This window comes from Haemorhous mexicanus, chromosome 3 (assembly GCF_027477595.1).
Source record: "Haemorhous mexicanus isolate bHaeMex1 chromosome 3, bHaeMex1.pri, whole genome shotgun sequence".
Lineage (NCBI taxonomy): Eukaryota > Metazoa > Chordata > Aves > Passeriformes > Fringillidae > Haemorhous > Haemorhous mexicanus.
The window spans coordinates 2,393,432-2,416,776 of NC_082343.1; the positions used below are offsets into that span (position 1 = coordinate 2,393,432).

General features: G+C 39.6%; 1 protein-coding gene across 11 annotated transcripts in view; it reads left to right on the plus strand.

Moving 5' to 3' along the window:
- Positions 1-23,345, plus strand: part of USP34 (ubiquitin specific peptidase 34) — a 113,843-nt gene that overhangs the window by 39,200 nt on the left and 51,298 nt on the right. For 8 of the 11 annotated variants that reach the window (XM_059840496.1, XM_059840502.1, XM_059840500.1 and 5 more), the window contains exons 8-27: positions 1,319-1,380; positions 7,768-7,849; positions 7,942-8,034; positions 10,009-10,134; positions 10,514-10,643; positions 11,195-11,230; positions 11,562-11,692; positions 12,134-12,750; positions 13,440-13,654; positions 15,358-15,473; positions 15,557-15,684; positions 16,922-17,011; positions 17,487-17,582; positions 18,653-18,735; positions 19,322-19,476; positions 20,352-20,465; positions 21,125-21,224; positions 21,365-21,524; positions 21,934-22,060; positions 22,156-22,303. In XM_059840496.1, coding sequence (XP_059696479.1) covers positions 1,319-1,380; positions 7,768-7,849; positions 7,942-8,034; positions 10,009-10,134; positions 10,514-10,643; positions 11,195-11,230; positions 11,562-11,692; positions 12,134-12,750; positions 13,440-13,654; positions 15,358-15,473; positions 15,557-15,684; positions 16,922-17,011; positions 17,487-17,582; positions 18,653-18,735; positions 19,322-19,476; positions 20,352-20,465; positions 21,125-21,224; positions 21,365-21,524; positions 21,934-22,060; positions 22,156-22,303 — 2,809 coding nt within the window. The remainder of the gene's footprint in view (positions 1-1,318; positions 1,381-7,767; positions 7,850-7,941; positions 8,035-10,008; positions 10,135-10,513; positions 10,644-11,194; positions 11,231-11,561; positions 11,693-12,133; positions 12,751-13,439; positions 13,655-15,357; positions 15,474-15,556; positions 15,685-16,921; positions 17,012-17,486; positions 17,583-18,652; positions 18,736-19,321; positions 19,477-20,351; positions 20,466-21,124; positions 21,225-21,364; positions 21,525-21,933; positions 22,061-22,155; positions 22,304-23,345) is intronic. The other 3 variants (XM_059840498.1, XM_059840507.1, XM_059840505.1) reach the window with 1 other exon arrangement.

Sequence of the window (23,345 nt, forward strand, 5' to 3'; positions counted from 1 at the left end):
TCCATTTCATCTCTCAGTCACCTGTAGAGGTGGTTTAGCTCCAAAATACCTTCTCTGTCCACTATTGCCTCACAAACAGAATATTATTTTCCTGTCCTTTGGTGCCTGAGCCCAGGGACAGTTTTAGTGCTCAGCTTGGTCTGCTGAAGCCTTTCCACCTTTGTGTCCTTTATCACTGCCACATTTGTGCTGCATCAATTGTCTTTAGTGCCTTTGGTTTCTTACCATGTTTCAGAGATAGTAAAAAATGAAAAAGGATTTTTTCCCCCTCTGGCATTCAAGGAAACAAAACTTGAAGTGAGGAACCTGTTAGGAGGTGAGGGAGAACAAGGTGTTGCAAACTGTCCCACGTGTGCTTTGTCTTGTGCTGCTGGGGCAGAATCCTGAGAGTTTGGCTGAAGTTATTGGAAAAATTGTTTGCAAATCCCAGTATGAAAAACCAGCCTTTGTCAGAATTGTTTGGAGCAGGTTTTGGTATGGGAGGTGTTGGTCAGTGCTGAGCCTGGATTTAAAACTGGTGATAGGAACAGCTCAAGACTGTCATCCTTTCAAAATATTTGCATTTGGAGGTGAATCTTAAGAAAAATCAGTGAGCTTCCACTGTGTTGTGTGACCCAGCTCTAATTTCCACTCCTGAATATCTTTCATTTGAAATTCTCTGTTGGTAACCAGTCTGTTCATGGTGTGTGCTCAGGCTCTCACATCTCTCCAGTTGCAGGGCACGTTCACCATTTTGGTTTCTCAAAACTGTTCTTCCCCCCTGAAGATTGTTGAATTAGACACAAATAACTCTTGAGAAGTCTTTGCACACAGAGTTACTGAGATTAGTGAATTCACCTGAATTATGGAGTGCATGTACTAGGCTTGTTTCAAGAGAGTAAATGTTTTGACAAAGTTATGAAACAAGTTTAATTTTAACTTCAAAAATTCACATTAGTGTGCCTTTAATTTTTTTTTTTTGAAAAGACAATGCCAAGAAAGGTCTATTACATAATTTAAAATATTTTAAAAAATGCTGTGTACATGTAAAGAATTGGATACAGAGCCATTGATGCTGAGGGAAGAAGTGGAAAAGAGATTTAAAACTTTTAACAAGCTGGTTTTTTCCTCTTAAATTGAAGACCTTGGACATGTTTGAAAGCTTCATTTCCTGTAAAAATACATGATTTTTGTTCTCTAATTTTGCCTAAACAACTTTCTTAAAAAAAATATAAAGTCCTATAGTGTCACTAATATTATTTTGAAATATAAGAAAACTGCCTCACCAAATATTTGGATGAAATGGTAATTTTTTTTTCCTTCCTTTTTCTAACTGTAGAATCAACTTCATACCTTCAATGATGTGTGTAATAATGAGTCATTAGTTTCAGACACAGAAACGTAAGTAGGAACCTTATTCTGAATACTTCAAGTGTTTTACATGATTGCATTTCTTCTCTGTTTTTGTTGTGGATTGTACACAGTGGGGGAGCATGAAAATCTGAGACATTTATTAGAAATATTCTAATCAGGGGGTTAATAAATGCTTTTCAATGGTAACTGTAAAATATTTCTAAATGTTTCTGGTTTGTTTTGTTTTGTATTAAAATGCTTAATCAAGGTAAACTTTTGAAAAACAAAGATACTGAAATAATAAATACCTATAATGGCCAATTATTTCCACGGTGATCTATAAATAAGAACCAGCTAATTTATATCCAATTCATATCGTTTTTGCCATTTTCTCTGGATTATTTGTTTCACCAAGACTTGTGTTGCCATCACTGGCTCCCAAACTTGTTACTTTTCCACCCAGTTTGAGGCAATGCTCTTGTTGCTTTTTTCCTTCAAAGTCCTTACTTGTATAACTCAGGTGTGCTGAGCAATTTTAGAGGGACTCTCATAAAGAAGATTCACCTGTGGGATTGTATTCCAGCCAGGAAATGTATTCACTTCTCTAGTAACTCTAAACTTCATGGTAGAACTGTCAAGAGCTTAAATTAAAAATATGTATTTTGGTAGCTGAAATAACTGTTCTTGTGAAATAACGGGGAAATGTGTAAATGGTAGAATTTTACTCACAATATACTTGTTAAGTTTCTCTTGGGGGGTGATGTACTCTGCTGATGTTGGGAGCCACAGACACTCTCCAGTGCTTTATTAGTGGCAAGTCTCTCTCAGCAGCAGTGTCTTGCTTTTGTCTGGATACTTTTATTACAAATTACATTTGAACACCTTCTGAAATCTGCCTTCAGTCATGACCACAGTTCTGGAGATTTCATGCAAAAAGCACCTTAGATATTTGAAGAGAAATTTCTGGGAATGTGTTGCTATTTGAAACATGAAGAACCAGAATTTAGGGCACTTTTGCCTCCGTGGAGATGTGGAAATACCTTGGGAATAAGAAATAAATAGTGAATAGTGCAGGAGGGGAACATGGTGGGAGTGTGAGGTCAGCTGGAGTGTTTCCTACACTGTCCTCCCAGTTTCTGGTGTGTTGTTACACTGGGACTGACAAACCTCAGATTTACCCAGTTCTTCTCCTTCCCTCCCACTGAAAATCTGAAGCAGAGGTTGGTTTTAGGTCCTAGTAACAGTTACAAGTGATTGTGCCAGTTAAACCTAATACACAGCTGTTTGATTTTTTGTGGCAAATGTGAAAAGTGGAAAAAGAGAAGAGTGGTTAAATTTCCCTGCAGAAGAGCAGATGTACTCTGCAAGAGCATCAGAGTTATTTTAAAGCTGAAGGAAATTGTCAAATTCTCCTTTGGGATGTTACTTTCTTGGCAGGGGCATCTGTAAACAGGCTGTCATTTGAAAGGAATGCAGCACGAACAGAAAACGTTCTTTTCCACTTTTGTAGTATGTGATTTTTTAAAAAAACAGAATTCCAGTTGTTCTGGTGTCTTACCTGAAAGGTTGGTTGCAAACCAGTATCAAGCATTGCTGCTCATCTTCAGATATCTTGTGGAATCACTGATGTCTTCCAGCCAAATAATCAGGAAGGGCTGGAGCAGAAGGATGGGGAAATGTCTCACTTCTCTAGTTTGTCCAGCACAAAGCTTCCTTCTCATTACAGACTCTGCTCATGAAAGAAATTTTTGGATGAAAAGGCACTTAGGGAGTTGGCAGTGACTGAATGAGCAGCAAAAGGAAAGCTTTTCATTCCTGTGTTCTTTCCTCAGTGGAGAAAGGAAGTCTTAAGAAGTTTTATTTTGTACCTTTGTAGCCTCTGCAGATTTGCCAAAAGAAGATGTCCTGCATTATGTCTGGTCATCCCCATTATATGTTTTGACTTTTCCAGATGCATTTGGAACTGTCAACCTTTGGGATTTCTCCTTCTGTATCTTGATAAGGTGGGTTTGCGGGAGGTACCTTTAACAAAAAATCAGCTCTCAGTTAGTCCTGGCTCTTCCCTGTTCAGAATTAATAGAGGAGTTTTTAGCAAATATTTTGCCATGGTAGCTTCCCACCTTTATCCTCAGCACTGCAGTTTTTCCTGGTAAGACAAGCTAAAGCATCCTCTGTCTAGGAAAACACTGGATTTCACAGATTGCACTGGGGAGCAGCAGAAAGCTGAGGCAGAGGGATCTGGTTTGTAGCTGCAGATGTCTTTGTGTGGCTTTTGAGATTTCCTTTGCCTGTCTTCTCAAGGCTGAGGTTTGTGCTGACCGAGGCCCTGCGTGCTCCAGGTGTGGGCAGTGGCTCAGCCACCCAACTTCATCCTTCCCCTCAGAGATGGACTTCTCATTTGGCTCTTCCTGCCTCTAAAGATAGAGCCAAATTCTTTGCAATCTGAGGTGCTGAGGAGTGTGAAATCTACTGAAGCTAAAAATAACAAGCCTGAACAGAAGAGGCTCAGAGTCTTTGAATAAGTGATTCCTGCAACTGTTTCACTGATGTCACTTAGTGAGAAATGATGATGCTTTTCAGGAAGTGAAAGATACTCTTTTTTTTGGTGTTACTTGGACCACCAGAGGAAAAAGTGTTGGTCTTTTCTTCGGTGAGGACACTGGCAGCTTCTGGAAATAACATGTGTAAAGAGAGATTTTGTTTTGCTCTTCCCTTGGCAGGCAGCCAAGTGTTCGGGTTTCAGGTTCCAGGTTGACACTGAGGCAACTTCCTGACTCATTTAAAAACCTTGATTACCCTCCCTTGAAAAGCTTCCTGCAGAACAATTTCAGGTGTCCAAAATTCCTTTCACCTGTGATCAGAAAGAACTGGAATAGTTCTTCTTTCTTTCCTTATTTATTGAGGTACTCAATTGCAAGTTCTGTGTTGCTTTTTCCCTTCACTGCAGTGTTTTACCTTATGTTAACTCTTGCTTTCTCCATTTTTGTCTGAGCTTACTGACTTGAGTTTCTGACACCTCTACTCTCTGCCCCTTTTCAAGGAGGTTTTCAGATTTTCTCTGGAAAAAAAAAGTGATTTTTTCACTCAGCTCACTAATGTTTCTTTCTTGTGGCCACACAGCAGTTAAATAAATATTCCAGATGATGTCAGAGTGGTGGTTTCAGAGCATCAAAGAGGAAAATTTGTGCTCAGAAGCAAAAACATGTGCTTGAATGTGTGTCAGGAAGGTGCCTTCTGTATCCTCTTTGCATTTCTGATCCTAAATAGTTGAGATCAGGGTTTCACATCTGTTGTTGTGTTATGGATCCTATTTCAGTGATGTTGTCAGGAGGTGTTAGTGTTCCTCCCTTGCAAGCTGCCACTTGCAGAGCTGCATTTTTCCCTTGGAGCTTTTCTGTTCTGTGTTCAGTGACGTTGTGGACTGGCTGTTGTGTTCCATCCAGCTCTGAGCTGCTGTGTTTTTGGAGCTTTGTGGGGAATGGACTGGTTGAATAAATAAGGTTTTCTTTGAGGGGGGTTACTTTGCTGTGGGATTTATTGCTGGATTCAGGTCATCATGTGGGTACCAAGTATTGCACCACAGCCTTAGATTAAAATGTTTCCAGGACTTTAACCCAGTCCTTTCATAGAGAGGTGTTCTTTGACCTGCCAGGAAAATGCATGAACTGGAGGATAAAAATGAACAAAATTCTGTGCAGTTCCAGACATCAAGTTTATCACCAGCTGCACAGTCCCTCTCTCTTCCTTGCAGACTCATAGAATGCCTGGGAAAAGTCCTGTCAGAAGTGCTTGAATTACATTTCTTGGAAGCAAAGCAGTTATTTTTGACAGACATGAATTATCAGTGAACTCCCATTAGAAATCCTACAGAGAAATGGATTAAGTGTTATGTACATTTCCAGTGTAAGAGAGATTTAGAGACAATTAAACCAGAGTAGCTGCTACCTTTGCCTTTTTATTCTCTTCTCCTCCCTCAGCCACAACACAGAGCCATAGAGAATATCAAGTTCTATAAATGACTTTTCCTATTGCTATCCAGTTATTAAATCCATGATAAACAGCTACCATGTGTTACTGCCAAGGTGAATTTTCTTACTCCTAAAGTCTGTCTGATTTGGATATCTAATTTGTAAAGCCATTCCTTGTGCTGCTCCTTTGATGTGAGAGGGAAAAGCACATTAATGCTTTGATCATAATGCATGATTTTCACTCTCACCATTTCCTTTAATACAAAAGAGTAACTTTTTTTAGGAAAACCTTTGCTGAAATGGAAATGTTGAGGAAAGAAGACAGACACCCTTCATTTACACTGAAATTTGCTTTTTTGGTGGATCCTTGAATCTGATATTGTAAATATATTCCTTAGTAAATCAGAGAACTAAACACTTAGTGGGAGTAATAACTTGATCATTTTCAAAGGTACTGATTGCTGTGCCCTCAGCCAAACTTTCTGGGAGGAGCAGTTCTCTCTGGGAAGCACAAGGGCTTCATTCTGCCTTGCACAAGGATCCTCTTGTTTCTGGTCACCCTCAACAAATCCATATCAAATGCACACTTACCTTCAGAAATCTGAGATGATGTTGTACCAGAGCTGAGCTCACCAGAAGGATAAAGAGTTTGTTACTGCTGAGAATACATCCATTAAAAAAGGCATTCCTTCAAAAGAATTATCTGTGGTTTTTCAGAATAAACATGGTGTGAATTAGAGACAGAGAACTAGCATGGTAATTTAATAAAATGTGAAGGAACTCATTTCAGAGGAGAGCTTTTGTTCTTTCCTTTGGAGTGGTTAAAATGCAACATGTGACTGTTTACAAAGCCTGATGGGTGTTGTGCCATGAGCAGAAGGGCTGGGATAAAGAGACCCCATGAGGAATGTGTCCTTTCATCCTGGTATTGCTGTGAGCCCAGCAGTGGTTATTGATCTGGGATTCCTTCTCAGAGCTGCAGGCTGACAAACTCAGATGCTAACCAAGGTCTTCCTTCAGCCTTGGTTAGCCAGAAATCCAAGCCCTGGCTGAGTCACAAATGTGCATGTGCCAAAGTTTGGTTTGGGTGCTGGGGATAGTTGGGGTTTGGTTTGGGTTTGAAATGAGGCTCTGTGGGAAGCTGAGGACATCTTGGATTCATGGAACAGATGCAGTTTATCTTTTCAATCCCTCTTTGAGCAGATCCTCTGTCAACTGACTTTACAGTGTGAAACTCATTTATTGATAAACCAGAAATAACTGCTGGCAAACTTTTGTACCCTGCAGGCCAGTCATTCCTTCATTGTTTTGGGACATTATCTTTGAGCAGTGTGGGAATATTTGATTGCCAGTGTCCTGGAGTTAGAGGAGAACAGTCCAGAAATGATGGGGAGTAACAGAAGCTTTGCTCCTTGAGCTCAGCCATGGGGATCAGGCACTTCAAAGCAATTGAAGCACTGGCAGTGTGCCCCTGAGTTGTGAATCCTGTTTGGAAAAGCTACAGAGGCAATCTCTTTTTACCTGGAGAATCCTGGTTCCTTCTTGAGGATGATAAAGATTTGGATTTTAATAGTGACCATAAATGTGACATGAGCAGAAGTGGTAAAAAGAACTCTTCCTCAAGTCCTCCAAGGCATCCCCTCCCTCCATCCTCTCCTCCCTGTGAGCCACAGCTCTGTTATTGCAGGGCCAGTTAAACCAAAAGCTGGGCTTTGAATGCTCTGATGTCCTCTGATTGCTTCTGCTGCCAAAATCAGGGTAAACAAACATTTCCTTGAAGAGAAGGAATAAAAAGGAGCTTAGGCACTGCTGGGCAGACAGGGCAGTGCTTTCTGGAAGTTCAGCTTTTGTTTTGGCAAACTCAATTTCCTTGTCCTGGTCAGTTTGGATATTTGCTCAAGGAATGGCAGTGGGTAAAGTTCCCTCTTGGTGTGGATGAGCAGAGTGAGAATTTGAAAGTATCTTTGTGCTGAATGTGAGTATGACCATGGCAAACACAGTTTGGGAGAGTTGCTATTTGTGTAAGAGAATCTAAAAATAAATCCATGGCTTCCTTAAGGAAATAATTTCTGTCACTCCCACCTTCAGCTACATTTCAATACTTGTGGAATTTCATGATAAGCCTGGATTAAGTAGCAGTGTCAGAATCTTACCTGTGAGGTCTTTGCACATGAGGTGTTGCACATTAACTAATACAATTAGTAGAATTATTGCTTATGTTTGCTGATGATCCACTGGGGAAATGTTGATATTTGGCATTAGTCTTCCAGCTAAAGAAAAAAAATACAGAAATCATTTGCTTCCTGCTTGGAAAAATGAACATTGGCCATGGTTTGTGTTCAGAAGGTTTTTGTGCCCTCACTACAGCTGCAGATACCAACTTGCAGGATGTGCTGTGCTAGAGGAGAGCACAGAGTAAATATTACAGGCAGATCATTTCATCTTTCCACTCTTTTTTCATCTCCAGATCAATTGCAAAAGAACTTGCAGACTGGCTTATCAGCAACAATGTAGTTGAGCACATTTTTGGACCAAATTTACATATTGAGGTTTGTATTTGACTATTATTAATTTGGTATAAACATGGAGCATGAACTGGTTGTTCTAGTAAATCTTTCCTCACTGTGTTCTCACTTTGCAGATCATCAAACAGTGCCAAGTGATTCTGAATTTTCTTGCAGCTGAAGGGAGACTTAGTACTCAACATATAGACTGTATTTGGGCTGCTGCACAGGTATATATTGAATTTTTGTAATTGCAGGAGGGATAAAAGAAAACTAAAATAGAAATTAAGTTGATTTTATTTCACATTCTTAAAGCTGAATTTTTTGCTTTTTTTTTTTGGCTTGTCTGAGCATTTTGCTGACCAAAATGTCAAGTTAGGTAACTGCCACAGTTACTGGGTTATTTATTAGATGGAAAAAATCACCCTGGTTACTTTTATACAAGGAAAAAAATGAAGTTGTATAGCAAGGACAGAGTGTTTTCACTGGGAATGGGGATGAAGGTTGTAGGGTAGTTGCAGTATTTTTACTGTTGTGCTAAATTGCCTTGCTCCTGTGTATTGTAGCTTCCATTTCTGGTACTCCTGGTGGGAACAATCAGGTGAAAATTGTGGCAGTGAAGTTTGCAGCTGTGCTCCTCTGCTGCTGTTAAATCTATAGAAGGCACTGAAATTTTATTTTTTGCTGGCAAAAGCTGGAAACTCTGATAGGCTTTTTGCCTTCAGAAAGATTTATTTGTGTGCTATTTTTAATGGGTCACTCTGCTTGTTATTTTGGGTTGTGACATTTTTTATTTAGGGGATTTGAATACAATTGGCCATGAGCAGGCCTAGGGAACACACTGTTACAACAGGTTAGAATTTAAAGAGGGTTTTTTATGTGTTCAGTATTTCTTTGTCATTTATTTCAAATGGTACTGAACACACTCTCTGAACCAGTGTGGTCCATTGGCATTAAGACATGCAGCTGGAATGTTAATTAAATGCTCATTGGAACAGCATTTGCTCCACCATTTTTCTGTGTCAGAGTAATTAATATTTATTTATTTTACACTACACTTTAAAACAGTGTTTTCACTTCCTTGATGTTTTCACACAGCATGTCACACACTGTAAGAGCTCTGGATTTTTTCAGTATATTTTTTACTGCTTTAGGAATAATATAATTACCTAATTTTGATTTTGCTTTTACAGTTGTAAGTGTTCATTTTGACATAGTGATATTTTCACAATATGTTTGATATCAGAATTAAGCATGTCCTGATCACTTCCTGTCAAAGGCTTAAACCTCTAACGTTGTTTAAAAGGCTGACACTTTTAGGCTGAAAGAACAGAAGGCCTTAAAGTGTATTTTCCACTTTTTAAATGAGCTTTCAGACAAAAATTCATCTTCCCTAAGTTGAAGTTATCTCAAGATGTTTAAATGCATCTTTGCATAGAACCCACATGATTTCCCTCCAGTGTGAATGCTGTGAAAGTTGGCCTGTACCCAGTGAATTGCTGACACAGATATTTTAATGCCAGGAAGGCAAAATGACAGAAATCACGAAAAAACCCCTTTTGAGGTGCAAGTGTGGTAACCAACGTAAGAAATTTTTTTCCTAGAAGTTTCCTGTAACCATTACTTTTATTTTTTGAATAACCACATCCTTACAAACTTAAAGAAAGTCTTTGAAGTGGCTGTGAAAAGCAGCATTTAACCAGAGGAGTCATCCAGGAGCACTGTCCCTTTCATGTGGAAATGGAGTAGTTAGCTGAACACACTGTCATGGTTTTTGACATCCATCACTGGAAAGACAAAAGATTTCTTTATAATCCTCACACAGTCTGTTCCTGAGTAGTCTTTATTTGTATTTACCTCTGCTAATAAGGTAATCATTGCAGATACTCCTTCCCTCGGATTTAGCATATAAAGTTAATATTTTTGAAGTTATATTTAAGTTCAAATACAAAACAAACCTCCAGTTCTTCTTTTCACCCAATCTCTCAGAACTAGAACTAAGGAAGGAACTGTTGTATTTGATTTGTACCTTTGCAGGCTTTACAGTGTCCAAATTACTTGAGTCAAAATTGCAGATCTGCTGGAGTTTGAAGTTATTCTACAGCTGCTCCTGAGAACTTGTACAAAAATGTTTATTTGCTGCAATATTTGATTTATTTGTTGATTTTGCTGTTCCTGTTACCTCCTCTGTTTGTACCTTGTAGCTGAAGCACTGCAGTCGGTACATCCACGACTTGTTTCCTTCTTTGATCAAAAACTTGGACCCTGTCCCACTTAGACACCTCCTTAACCTTGTCTCAACTCTTCACCCCAGTGCTCACACTGAACAGGTAAAAAGACAAGGCCAGCAACACCACTGGCATGAGAAAAGCAATTAAATGAGTGTGTTAAACATGATGGGTTTGTCTTCCTAAGGGAATATTCCCTAATGCAGAGAGGGGAAACTCTAGGAGTAAAGTTGTCATGTTTCTTCAATTGCACCTTTCCTGGCTTTTGAAGGATCATTTTTAGAGATTATGTAACCACTGATGGAAGATTTTAACTTCCTGTCTGAAGTTAGAATGTGTTTCATACATTATTTAATTGAATTGTTTATTTTGATGAGTTTATTTTGGTGAGCTGTAGTATTAGCCTAGAGAAAAATGAGCAGTGGATCTTTCTATCCCAAACCTGCTGCTTAATGGGACTTTTCCCTGGTTTTCTTTCCAGACCTTGTATTTGGCATCCATGCTGATCAAAGCCCTGTGGAATAATGCACTGGCAGCTAAGGCTCAGCTGTCCAAACAAAGCTCCTTTGCATCTTTGCTGAGTACCAACCTGCCCATGGGAACCAAAAAAGGTGTGTGCTTTTCCAGTAGATCTGGGAGTTAAATTTGGAATTTTCATAGTCTCCATGTTGAGTTTGGACAAAAAGCAGGTATAGAACTTTCTCCTTTAAGTATTTTTTAAAAGAGTCCTGCTGGTATCTTTTTCCAGCAGAACTTGAGGCAGTAGATGAAAGCATGAGAAGTCTGTGAGTGCTTTTAGGAGGCTTTGTGTTTCAGACCCATTCTGTTTGTATAGCTTGAGTAGTCTGTATTTTTCTTTTTTCTTTTTAATTCAGAAAATGATCCATAACTATTCTTGTTCTGCTGCACATCTGTAGCAGCACAGCTGCTCAAAAAGCTCACTTACCTTTTACCTAGTTTTTGGTATTACATGCTCTTTCTGATTTGGTGATTTTGTTTTTTACTGGACTGTGTGTTTCCCCACAGTCATTACTAAAGGTGCTGCCAAGCCATTTTCCTGTAGTTTCTCTTCATACTGCTGGCTTTTTTGAATCATTGACAACTATATGCTGACAAAATGATTTTTAGTCACTTATTTTTCCATCCTGCTTCTTTCCTTCAGAAGAAGAGGAGCTCAGAAGAGCAGCCCCTTCCCCTTGTAAGTATAATTTTAGTTGTACACCATTTGATTCTACAGTGCTTTTGAATTTGAAACAGAATTAAATTTGAAATTTGGTTTTTCTGAGAAATCAAATGAGATGGTATTTTGAGTAGAAATTTGTATAACTATGGCAAGAAGAGACATCAAAGTACAAACTTTGTAAAATGCTCAGTGTTGTGAGTGAAATTTTTAGTGTTTAGGTACACATAGTTTGTTATATCCCTGTTTGCTGCAAGAATGCTCAATATTTGAGGCAGATTTATGCAATGCTGTTACATTCCAGTAATTACCTGTCAGTGACTAACTGGGAAATGTGGTTTTGAATTAGGGTCACCAGCAGCAAGCCCTCAAAGTAGCGACAACAGTGACACCCATCAGAGTGGAGGCAGTGACATTGAAATGGAGGAACAGCTGATTAACAGAACAAAACACGTCCAGCAGCGACTTTCGGACACAGAGGTGAGAGCGTGGCTCTGACTCTGGGAATTTTGTTACTGAGCTGCCTGTTACTAGCTATAAAAATGATCTTTTATCTGTACTTGTTTCCAAAGCACCTCAGACAAATGTATTCCTGCATTTAAATTGTGTTCCAGTTAGGTTAATCTCTTAGTAATGGACAGCAAGACATTGTCACACTGGGGCTCTGTGCTCAGCAAAGTCTGCACATACACCCCGTTAGCAACAAGGTAATGCAGAAAATCAATTATTAAATCTGAATCTTGCTTGGAGCATTTTGTCATCAGCAACCAAATTGAGAAAGAATGGATGGGAACTTTTAGAGGTGACACATTTCCTCCTAAAGGAAGAATGATGTTTGAATGATGATGCTGATATTAATTATGTATTTCCAGCGGTGCTTTATTTTTCCACCAATCTTAAAAAAACCCCAAATAATTTCAGGAATCCATGCAAGGAAGCTCCGACGAGACAGCCAACAGTGGTGAGGATGGCAGCAGCGGGCCTGGGAGCAGCAGTGGCCACAGTGATGGATCCAGCAACGAGGCCAACTCCAGCCACGCCAGCCAGTCCGCGGGCAGCCCCGGCAGCGAGGTGCAGTCCGAGGACATCGCGGATATCGAGGCTCTCAAAGAGGAGGAGGACGAAGAGGAAGAAGACAGGAGTCACAATCCCCAGAAAAGCAGCAGGAGCACAGATCTACGAGGCAGAAAACTGGAATCCCAGGCGGGCATTTGCCTGGCAGACGCCCAGGGGGCAGCGGAGAGGAGCGGCACCAGCAACGGGCAGGGCAAGGAGCACGTGTTCAGCGCGGACGCCGTGGCGCCCGTGGACAGCCGCATCCGCATGCTGGACACCTGCCCCCACGGCGAGGATGCCGAGCACGACATGGCAGGGGAGATGAGCACTGCTCACATTTCACAGGGCTCTCAAGATTCCTGTATCACTCACACAGGGGACTTCCTCGGGGAAACTATTGGGAATGAGTTATTTAACTGTCGGCAGTTCATTGGGCCCCAGCACCATCACCACCACCACCACCACCACCATCACCACGATGGGTAGGTAGCTTGGCATTTCACAGAATCACACAATGACTGGTTTGGGAGAGACCTTAAAGATCATCGAGTCCAGTCCGTGCCCTGACACCTCAACTAAACCATGGCACTGAGTGCCACACCCAGGCTTTGTTGGTGACCCCACCGCCTCCCCGGGTAGACCATTCCAGAACTTCCACCCTTTCTGTAAAAAACTTCTTCCCAATATCCAACCTATATTTCCCTTGGCTCAGTTTCTTCTGACTCCTTCCATAACAGAAATAAAAGTGATAGCAAAATCCTCCATCTGGGCCAAAATTGGTGTATGGACATTCTGCTGTAGCTCAGGATAATTTTGTCTTGCAGAGATGATCATTATCACAGACAGTTACACAGATACCTGACTTATTAACATCTGATTCAAGGTTTCTCTTAAGTTTTGGTATTGAGTAAATGAGACAGCATTTAAGAAAATGTTAAAAGCATTTTGCAGAGTGCTGCATTTAGTTAACATTAAGAAGCCAACTCAGTCATCAAGCTAGTGAGACCTTCAGTTTATTTATTTGTAGTTGTTTTTCCAATTCATGCAAGGGCTGCTGTTCAAACAGATGATTCATCCTGACTTTTGCTTTAGGGAGATGTCTGCTCACTTGTAGTCTGCTATAAACAACTTCCTCTTTGATATTGTCCATTCTGATATTCTTCTTTTACAGGCATATGGTTGATGATATGCTTAGTGCAGATGATGTCAGCTGCAGTAGTTCTCAAGTCAGTGCAAAATCAGAGAAAAATATGGCAGATTTTGATGGGGAAGAGTCTGGCTGTGAAGAAGAGCTTGTACAGATTAATTCCCATGCTGAGCTAACATCTCATCTTCAGCAGCACCTCCCAAACCTGGCCTCTATCTATCATGAACATCTGAGTCAAGGTAAGAGTGATCAAAGAAAAACTGAAAAACTTGGTTTGGCATTTTGAATTAGTCTCCAGTAATTAAAATCATGAAGTTATTTTAACCATTTATCTATATTTGTCCAAAGAAATCATGATGACTGCTGAGAACTTAATGTTTCTCCAAGATATTCATTTTTGTTTCTCTGTTCATTTGTCAACACAGAAATATTCATTTGTCTTTAGTTGTGTTTATATTTTTAAATCCCCCACTTTTCCATTTCATCTGGAGCTTTGAATGCAAGTTAAAACAAATAAAGGCACAGAAGAACCTAGTAGGTGTTTTTTTAATAGGTTATTTAAGTGTAAAGAGAGGTGGTACTGAAATGCAAAACTCTTTAAAAGATTTTCCACTCTGAAACTTTCTGCAGTTTTTGTGCTGGTGGGTGCACTTTACTGTGATTTTGTACATTTGACATCATAAATTAACTTCTCAATGAATTAACCATAATGGCCTCTAGAGAAGATAATTCTGGAAAAATGACTTAAAATATGACCTGATACTTTTGGGAGTTTCTGTAAAGGGCATTTTATGCTATTTCATCTTACACTGCCAAATCTTCTGCTTTACTTCAGGGTGCAATTTAAAATGCTCCTAAAACACTTCACAAGAATTATATCATCTTTCCATATGCTATTTTGGCAGCTTTATTTTCTCTTTTACCCTGTTTTTAAACATAATGGAGAGCAGGGTTGGGGAAGGGTTCATGTTTTTCTTCACTGGCCTGCAAGAACCAAGTTTGCTCTCATCCAGCAGACAGCAAACCCAGTGCTGTTTATATATTTCCCTGAAGCAATTGAATGAAAAGTTTTTATGATAATAATTTTAGCCTGACATTGAAAATTTGGATTTTTTTTCCTACACTGCAGAGTTGAATAAACTCTTAAAAACTTTATAAATCTATAAATCAGCATATTTTTTTCAGTATTTTCCATCTATATTATTTGTCTAACTGAAGATTGAAATTACTGGTTGAGCATGAGGCCTTCAGTGCATTTTATTTTTGACACCCCTAGTTTTGCATGTGCAAATAATTACAGTGTTCTGTGTGCAGTCTGAATTTTCTACTTGACTTTGCTGTTCCATGGAAATGGTATTAAATAGCAGATCAATGAATGGTGCCAGCTGTGGGCACAGAGAGGCAAGAAAATGTCTATCAGTGTTTATAAAAACATGATGAGTTCCTAAAACCCTGCACTTTGGTGTTGTAGCACATGGAAAAATGCAGTTTGTTTTGCCTGGTTTTCAGTTGGATGAAGGGAATCCTGTAGTAGGAGGGGGATTTATTGAAATGTGCTCCTTCCCTGCATTCCAGCCCTGGTGGTTATGGAGATAACTCCCTTTGGACCACAGCAACACAGAAAGGCTTAAGAAATGTATTAATTACAGTATGAATTAAATTAAAAAGCAATTGCATCTGCAGTTCTTCAGTGCTGTTTTTAATTGCACTTTGCCATTAGCCCAAAGCAGTGTAAATATTGGCCCAACTGCCCTGTTGGCTTCTGGTATGGTCTTTTAAGAACCCATATGTGAAAAAAAAGGCTGCAATTACAGTGGTGTTGCACTTTGAAATAGCCCAAGTTAACAAATAAAATGTGTTGTTGTTTGTGCACTTAGGGAATGATGTTCAATTCAGCTGGTTCCTTCTGTTTGTTCACTGATGCTCTTTCTGTTTTGTGCAGGACCAGCAGTTCACAAACATCAGTACAACAGCAATGCAGTGACAGACATCAATTTGGATAATGTTTGTAAGAAAGGAAATACCCTGCTCTGGGATCTGGTCCAGGATGAAGATGCAGTGAGTCAAATACCAGAAAACGCTATTTTTACAAAGAAAATAAATACAAAATATTCATTGACCTTTCTTTCTGCTTGCTGTAGATTCATCTCTCTGAAGGGTTAATAAATGAGGCAGAGAAGCTGCTCTGCTCTTTGGTGTGCTGGTTCACTGACAGACAGATTCGAATGAGATTTATTGAAGGCTGCTTAGAAAACTTAGCAAACAACAGGTAACTTCAACCAGAAATTATCTAGTTTAAAAGTGTCTTATTTTTGCAACATACCAGCAATCCAAGTTGGCTCTAATGGTTCTTTCATTTTACAAGAAGACAACTTAAACTAGGCAAAAGCAGAAGAATAAAAGTAGTTTTCAAAGTGTTGTGGATGTTTCTGGTGCTCCATTTCTTTTTGTTTTGGTGTCCTGAGTTTCTCATTTTGCTGCATTTGTCTGTTCTCCTTTGTGCCAGAAGTTATTGCTTTCCTGCCTTTGGTAAAATCAGGTCTGCACCTCAGTCAGTCAGGGGCAAGGTCAGGTGCCTTGGCCTGAGCATTTTATACTGAATATTCAGATTTTACCTACAGGTGACTGAGGAACAGACAAGTTCTTTCCCACCAAGTCTTTTAGGGGGTCTGGTTTCTGTGAGGAAGGAGCACCCTGACCTCAGAGAACTTGTTTTAATACCAGCCAAAGCTGTGAGATTGTGCTGGTGAAAGTAGAATTTGTTTTCGTGGTACATATGGCTGCTAGACATCACCTGCTGTGTTATGGTGTTCCCTTTTTGCATTTGTGAGATGAGTTAGAAGCATGCTGAGAGATTATTCTCAGCTCTGTGTCCAAGGAGTTGCATGTAAAGAAATGGAAGTAAGTGTAGTTCAGGTTCAGAAAACTTCTTGTTTGACTTGATGGGAGATTTCCCAGGCACAGGAAGGACATGAGCCTGTTGGATGGAGCTCTCTCCTGTGAGGAGGGGGTGAGAGAATTGGGATTGTTCAGCCTGGAAAAGAGAAGGCTGTGGTCCCTAATTGTGGCCTTCAGTTCCTAAGGGACTTTGGGAGAGAGACTTTTTACAGCAGCCTGGAGTGACAGGACAAGGGGCAATGGCTTCAAAATTAAAGAAAGTAGATTTAGATTAGATATGAGGAAAAAATAGTTGATTGTGGGGGTGGGGAGGCCCTGGCAGAGGTTGCCCAGGGAAGCTGTGGCTGCCCCATCCCTGGAAGTGTCCAAGGCCAGGCTGGATGGGGCCTGGAGCAGCCTGGGACAGTGGGAGGTGTCCCTGCCCATGGCAGGGGGTGGAATGAGGTGATTTTAAAGTCCCTTCCAACCCAGATCACTCTGTGGTTTATCATTTACTGCACGTTCCTTTAGTTGGTTTGCTCACAGAAGTTCAGCTTCTCAAAGGAATTGTTCAGGCAGTTATTTCAGTTTTGTAACAATCACATCTTGCCATCATTTTTCTCCCTTAGATCTGTAGTAGTTTCCCTTCGTCTTCTCCCCAAGCTGTTTGGAACATTCCAGCAATTTGGGAGCAGCTATGATACACATTGGATCACAATGTAAGTAGGCCCCTGTCCCAAGAATGTAGGGGGCTCTTTGGTGTAAAAACCCTGTGAAAGGTGAAGATAATACAGAGTTCAGCATTCCTTAGCAGAACAAGGCATGCCTGGTGGAGCTGTAGAGAACAGACTGACAGAGCTGATAAGGGGACAGTGATAATCAGCAATTTTCCTTGGCCTTTTTGATGTGACATTCAAACATATGCCCAGTTGTGTGTTAGACCTTTTCTGAATTAGGACCTTCAGGAACAGGGAGTGTTCTGTCAGTCCTACACCTGGAAAGAGCATTAGGAAGCCTTGAGGATTGCAAGGAAGAAGAGAGTACAGTTCTGGGAAATGCTCCTGGGATGGAAAAATGAATGTTCACTCCGGGGGTTACGTGTGTGCCATTTCCTGTAACAGCTGGCTGCTTCTTGGGGCTTTTCTGATCTTTTTAAGCAAACCATAATACTTTCTGTCCTTCAAATTGCCACAGGTGGGCAGAAAAGGAGCTGAATATGATGAAGCTTTTCTTTGATAATTTGGTACACTACATCCAGGCAGTCAGGGAGGGACGACACAAACACGCACTGTGAGTACACAGCTGACTTGGGCTGTTTGGTATTTTATGGTTTTAACCACTGTTGCTGCTGATGTGTTCTTGTAAGTAAAGGCTTTCTACAGGGACATTTCCTGCCTAGGGAGACAAAAGTCTGTAAAAACGTTTCAAATAGCTCCTTTTTCTTAGAAAACCCAACTGTTGTATCATTTTTTGTTAGACGTCGTTGAATATTTGTGTGCAAATTAAACATGAAAGTTTTGATATTCCAGTTAATTTTAAATTTCATATACTAGAACTATTGAAATGTTTTCATTTTAAAATTTGTCATTAGCCTTTGTGTGATTTTTTTGTTTGAATACATCTATCTGCACTTTCTAATCTGTGTGGTTTAAATCAGGTGTATATAAACAAGCAATGCAAATTCCAGCTCCCCAATCCCAGAGGAACAGACTGTTCATGTTTTGACAGATGTCAAAGTCAGTATGGGCACTCACATCTGAAAAATGTTGCTATTTATGGGTCCAATTTAACTCCTTCAAATCTAACTTCACCCTTTATATTAGATGTTGCTTAAGTGAGGAATTGCTTAGGAAGGTGGGATCCTTTAAATTCTGATAAAATGGGAAATTGTTCTGCTCCTTTTGCCATCAAGCTTTTACTATATAAGTGGAAATAAAGTCAATATTTTTATGTAAGTTATGAAAATATTTTCATAAATATGTATCATTTGGAATTGGAAATTCAGAGTAGAAATATCAGCATTTTACAACTTAGGGGGGAAAATAGGGTAGATCCTGCAAGGTGACAAAATGACACATTTGAATTGAACTGTAAGATAAAAAAGCCACTCCTATCCCCCTTCTCAGTTCCCAAGAAAAAAGGACTATATCTAGTGACAGCTCTTGTGTCATTCTGCTCTTTGGGCTGATTCTGCAACATCTTCAGCTGGGCTTTGGGCCATACACTGAACTAGAAATTCAGAAAGAAGCTTGTAAGAAACAATTATTTATGCTTTTAAGAGGCACAGGGATTAATAGTAAAGAAGTAATGGAATAAACAATGAAACAAACTTCAATTTTTTTGTCCAAATTTTCATTTAGGTACAGCCACAGTGCAGAGGTTCAGGTTCGTCTCCAGTTCCTGACATGTGTGTTTTCTACTCTGGGATCCCCAGATCATTTCAGTGAGTATTTCAGGTCATCTTACCACAGCAGCACCCCAGAGTAAGGCAAAAATACCTCTTAGCAATCCATGTCAGCTTAATGTGTTATTTTAAACATACAATTTAGAATAATCTCTGAGACAGTTTCAACAGAAGGAAGATTTTTGGCAAAGGCACAGAACCAATGTTGGAGTTCAAATTCTGTTGCAGTTCTGTGAGAACAAATTTTCATGTTCTCTGTGCTGCAGTTTTCCTAAAAGATAGGGTTGTAGTAATTACTAAAGGAAGATAATACATTATGTGCTTGTGGGCTTTGGTTTGTGTCCATAATGTTCCCAGAGATCTTTTACTGGAGTACTATATTCCAAAAAGAAATAATTCTTCATATTTTAATACTGCAAGAAATTAATTTTTCTTTATGAAGAAAGAAATTACATTTTTTTACAATTAATATTTGGGTGGTCTCATTATAGATAGTCACATTGTCATATGATACATTTATATGCTGTGGCCTGACAGAAATATTCTGATTTTTCTGTGCGTTCTCGGGTTTTATGGAATATTTGGTGTTATAGAGGAGTAGTTAAAAATACTTCCCCAATTGTAGGGTTGAGTTTAGAACAAGTGGACATCCTGTGGCACTGCTTAGTAGAAGATTCTGAATGTTATGATGATGCACTACACTGGTTCTTGAATCAAGTACGCAGCAAAGACCAGCACGCCATGGGTATGGAGACTTACAAGCATCTTTTTTTGGAAAAGGTATGTGCAGAGTTAATTGCAGCCTCATCATTCCAGTAATGAATAGAATGTTTCATTCCATATCAGCACTGTTTATTGCATTTAAAGTAGTTTCTATGGAAATCATCTCTTCTGTAGTCCAGGAGGGCCCTGCTTGTCATGGGAAGGTTTTTCTGTGCTTGGAGAGAGGAAGGAAATGGATTAGTGGGAATTCTTTTCACACTACAATTTACCTGAGTGCTTCTTTACAAATAGCCCACATGTTCTGTCTGCAGCTGTGTAGCACTTTATTTTAATTTGGAAAAAAATCTTCACAGAACTATAGCTTGCTTTATGTTGTACAGCTCCACCTGACTGAAAAATTGACTTTTCTTTTTCCAAGGGGCCTATAAATATCAGCAATAGAGCCCCTGAAAAGACAAACATGCAGAGCTTTCTCCAGGGGGTTCTGTTCCATCCATCTCTTTTGACAGATGACATTACAAAATGGACAGATTGTGCAATAATTAATGTAGTCTAGTTCTTTCCCAAGATGTCCCAAGTTTTTGTCTGGGTTTGCACATGTATAAGTTTTTTGGATGGATGTCACATATGCTGAGAAGTTCTCCTGCTGTTGAGAAGTTAAGCAGCTGATGTTAAAATGGAGTAACTTTGTTCCCCCTCTGCATTGTTGCAGTTCAAGTCAGTGGTGAAGTGAACTGTTTAAGCCAATGATAGCTGATTTTTTTATTCTACCTAAAACTCAGGGTATGATCATTTTCAAGAACAAATCAATTTGATCTGCTGCATTTGAGTGGGATGAATAATAGCAGTGATTAGTAATAACAGTGCTAGTGAAATAAACACCCTGCAATTGCTCTCTGTTCCAGCAGTGACATTGTTTTGCATTTGTTTAGATGCCCCAGCTGAAGCCTGAAACCATCAGTATGACTGGCCTGAACCTCTTCCAGCATTTGTGTAACTTGGCTCGACTGGCTACGAGTGCCTACGATGGTGGCTCCAACTCCGAGGTGAGCCTGCCCTCTGTCCTTGCCTTTCTTCTCTGCCACCTGTGGATTTTGTCTCAAGGCAAAGACAGGAAACCACCAAAACCTGATACCTGTTGCCTGCATCTCTTATGTTTTATCATAACTGAGCTATATCCACTGTTGAGTTTAAAAACCAGGTTTGTAACATTTACTTATCTAGTGAAGAGACAGATGACAGTCTGTTAGTCATACTTAACTCTGACTAGAAATGTGTTGTAAAATGTGTCTCAGTTTATGAAGTTTTTAATCCTGAGCAATTACCTCATAAATAAAATGATATTTAGAATATATTCTCTGAATTGATTTGAGGCTTTTTTGTTTTCTTACCATGAATATTGATTGTAGTTGTGGTTTTATAGCTTCATTTGGAAGTAACTCCTGTTTGTCAAAAATGAAATTTCACTATTTTGAATTTCAGCCAGTTCTCCTCATGTGTGACTTTGAAACTGTTTCTGAGAAATTGAGAGTTCTGTAGTAATTGGTGTGTGCAGTGATGACAGTGCAAACAGTGGAGAAAATGAGATGTTGTTAGTGATTGAGTCAAGAGGTAAAAAGAATGTCTCAGATCAGAAAATCCTCACTCCCAGTAAAATAATGAGGCAATGTTTTGCTTCTGTGCTTGTTTTCCTTTTGTCCAACAGCTGTGTGGCATGGACCAGTTCTGGGGCATTGCTCTAAGGGCCCAGTCTGGAGATGTCAGTCGAGCAGCCATCCAGTACATCAACTCCTACTACATCAACGGTATCAGCTTGCATTTTCATCTTGCTTTTGCTGTTTGAAATGCTTTAAAGAACACCCAGCACTATCCTTTTGTTATTCTTAGTATTAAAATGTGTTGTTCCAAAGCTGTGCCTGTAAATTGACTTGAACTGGTATTGCAGGTAAAACTGGTCTGGAAAAAGAGCAGGAGTTTATTAGCAAGTGTATGGAGAGTCTGATGATAGCTTCGAGTAACCTGGAGCAAGACTCTCATTCAAGTCTGACCATTATTGAAAGAGGGCTCTTAATGCTGAAAACACACCTGGAGGCTTTTAGGAGAAGGTAAAAACCTCTATTGATCTATTTGGATGCAGAATTTATTTCTATTCCTCTTACCATAATGATGAGTGTGTTAAGAGTGATTATTAATTTAAGGAATGGTTTCTTTGTGTAAAGGAAAGACAGTAGGGAGTAATTGTGCAAGGTAGTAAATAAAGTTTAAACAGTTACCTTGTTGTTGTGTAAAAACGTGTGGATGTGTTTGTGTTTCCCCATCTCTCACCAAAGAAACTTCTTGAAAGTTATTTTAATTTTATTTCAAACACAGCAAAGCTGTCAATAACTTCCTCTTACTGAAAAAAAATCAAAACAACATTTGCAGGTTTTGCCTTCCTTTCACTGTTCAGCAAACGTTTGTGTTAAACAGGCTTTGACAAAACCACTTTTTCCATGTTTTTCCCTGCTTCCTAAGGTTTGCATATCACCTGAGACAGTGGCAGATTGAAGGCACTGGCATCAGCAGTCATTTGAAAGCCCTGAGTGACAAACAGTCTCTACCTCTAAGGATTGTCTGTCAGCCAGCTGGGCTTCCTGACAAGGTGAGGGAAAATCCCTTTCCAGGCACACCCTCCCCTGCTCAGTGCCCCTAATCCCCCAGCTCTCTTGGGAAAATGAACCCCCTCTTTCCTTGCAGATGACCATAGAAATGTACCCCAGTGATCAGGTGGCTGATCTGCGAGCAGAAGTCACCCACTGGTATGAAAATCTGCAGAAGGAGCAGATCAATCAGCAAGCACAGCTGCAGGAGTTTGGCCAAAGCAGTCGCAAAGGGGATTTCCCTGGTGAGCTCTTCCTGCCTGCAGGTTTTGCCTTTACAACTTAAATGATTGTGGGTTTTTTTTTTCCCCAGATACCTCAAAGCAAGCATTATGATTTATTTTCTTTACTTGCAGTTTAAATTAGTATCACCCTCTCTTCTAATTAATAGTGCTGTTTCTTAAGCATTACCATTTATTTGAACTAGCAAAGAAAATGTAAATCCTTTTAAGTCCTTGAATCTGTCCAAATTCCATGTTCTAACAGATTTTCCCCCACATTATTTTTCCTTCTTGTTGTTTGAATGATGTAATTTTCTGTAAACAGGAGATTGTGTTGCACATGCCTTGATAAAATTCTACATTTCTGTGTATCTTATGCTGTATTTCATCTGATTCATCCACTTCTGGCTCTGCCATTGAGTCAGAGTTTGAAGCCACAATTCAAATCCATTATTTATGCTCTGTATACATGTATTCCAGTCAGGTGGAAGATTTTCCTTACTCCTGCAATTGCTTTTTAATTTATGGTCATCCAGTAGCAGAAATGATTCTTCATCCTGCTTTGAGGCTGCTAATTTGGAATATCACCTTGCTTTGTATAGTGAATATGCATCCTCTTGTAGTTCCCTCTTTGTGAGTGAATGAAAAGTCCTGCTTTATCCTTCAGGAGGGTGTTATATTCCTGATATTATGTATTACAGCATTCTCCTCACTTATTGCTGCTCAAAGTGTTTTCTGAATTTGCTTTATGTTTTCTTGGTTTTTCTTTCTCATTATAAGCAAGAGTTAGCACGTCATGAACAATAATCTGAATAAATTCTGTCCATGAGCAGCTCTTTCCAACACCACCATTAGTATATGTTTAAACATGATTTAAACTTGCTGTTCACAGTTTAACAACTTCTAAAAAACACATTTTAATGAGACACAATGTAAGTAAACCAGACTGAATTTTGGACACGTGAATTGCCTTCTTTGTAGGGAATCCTTTTCCAGCCACTCATCAGAAGCAGTTGTAGCAAAGAAACTGCCTTGTTTTCCACCACATAGCAGAAAAGATTTATTT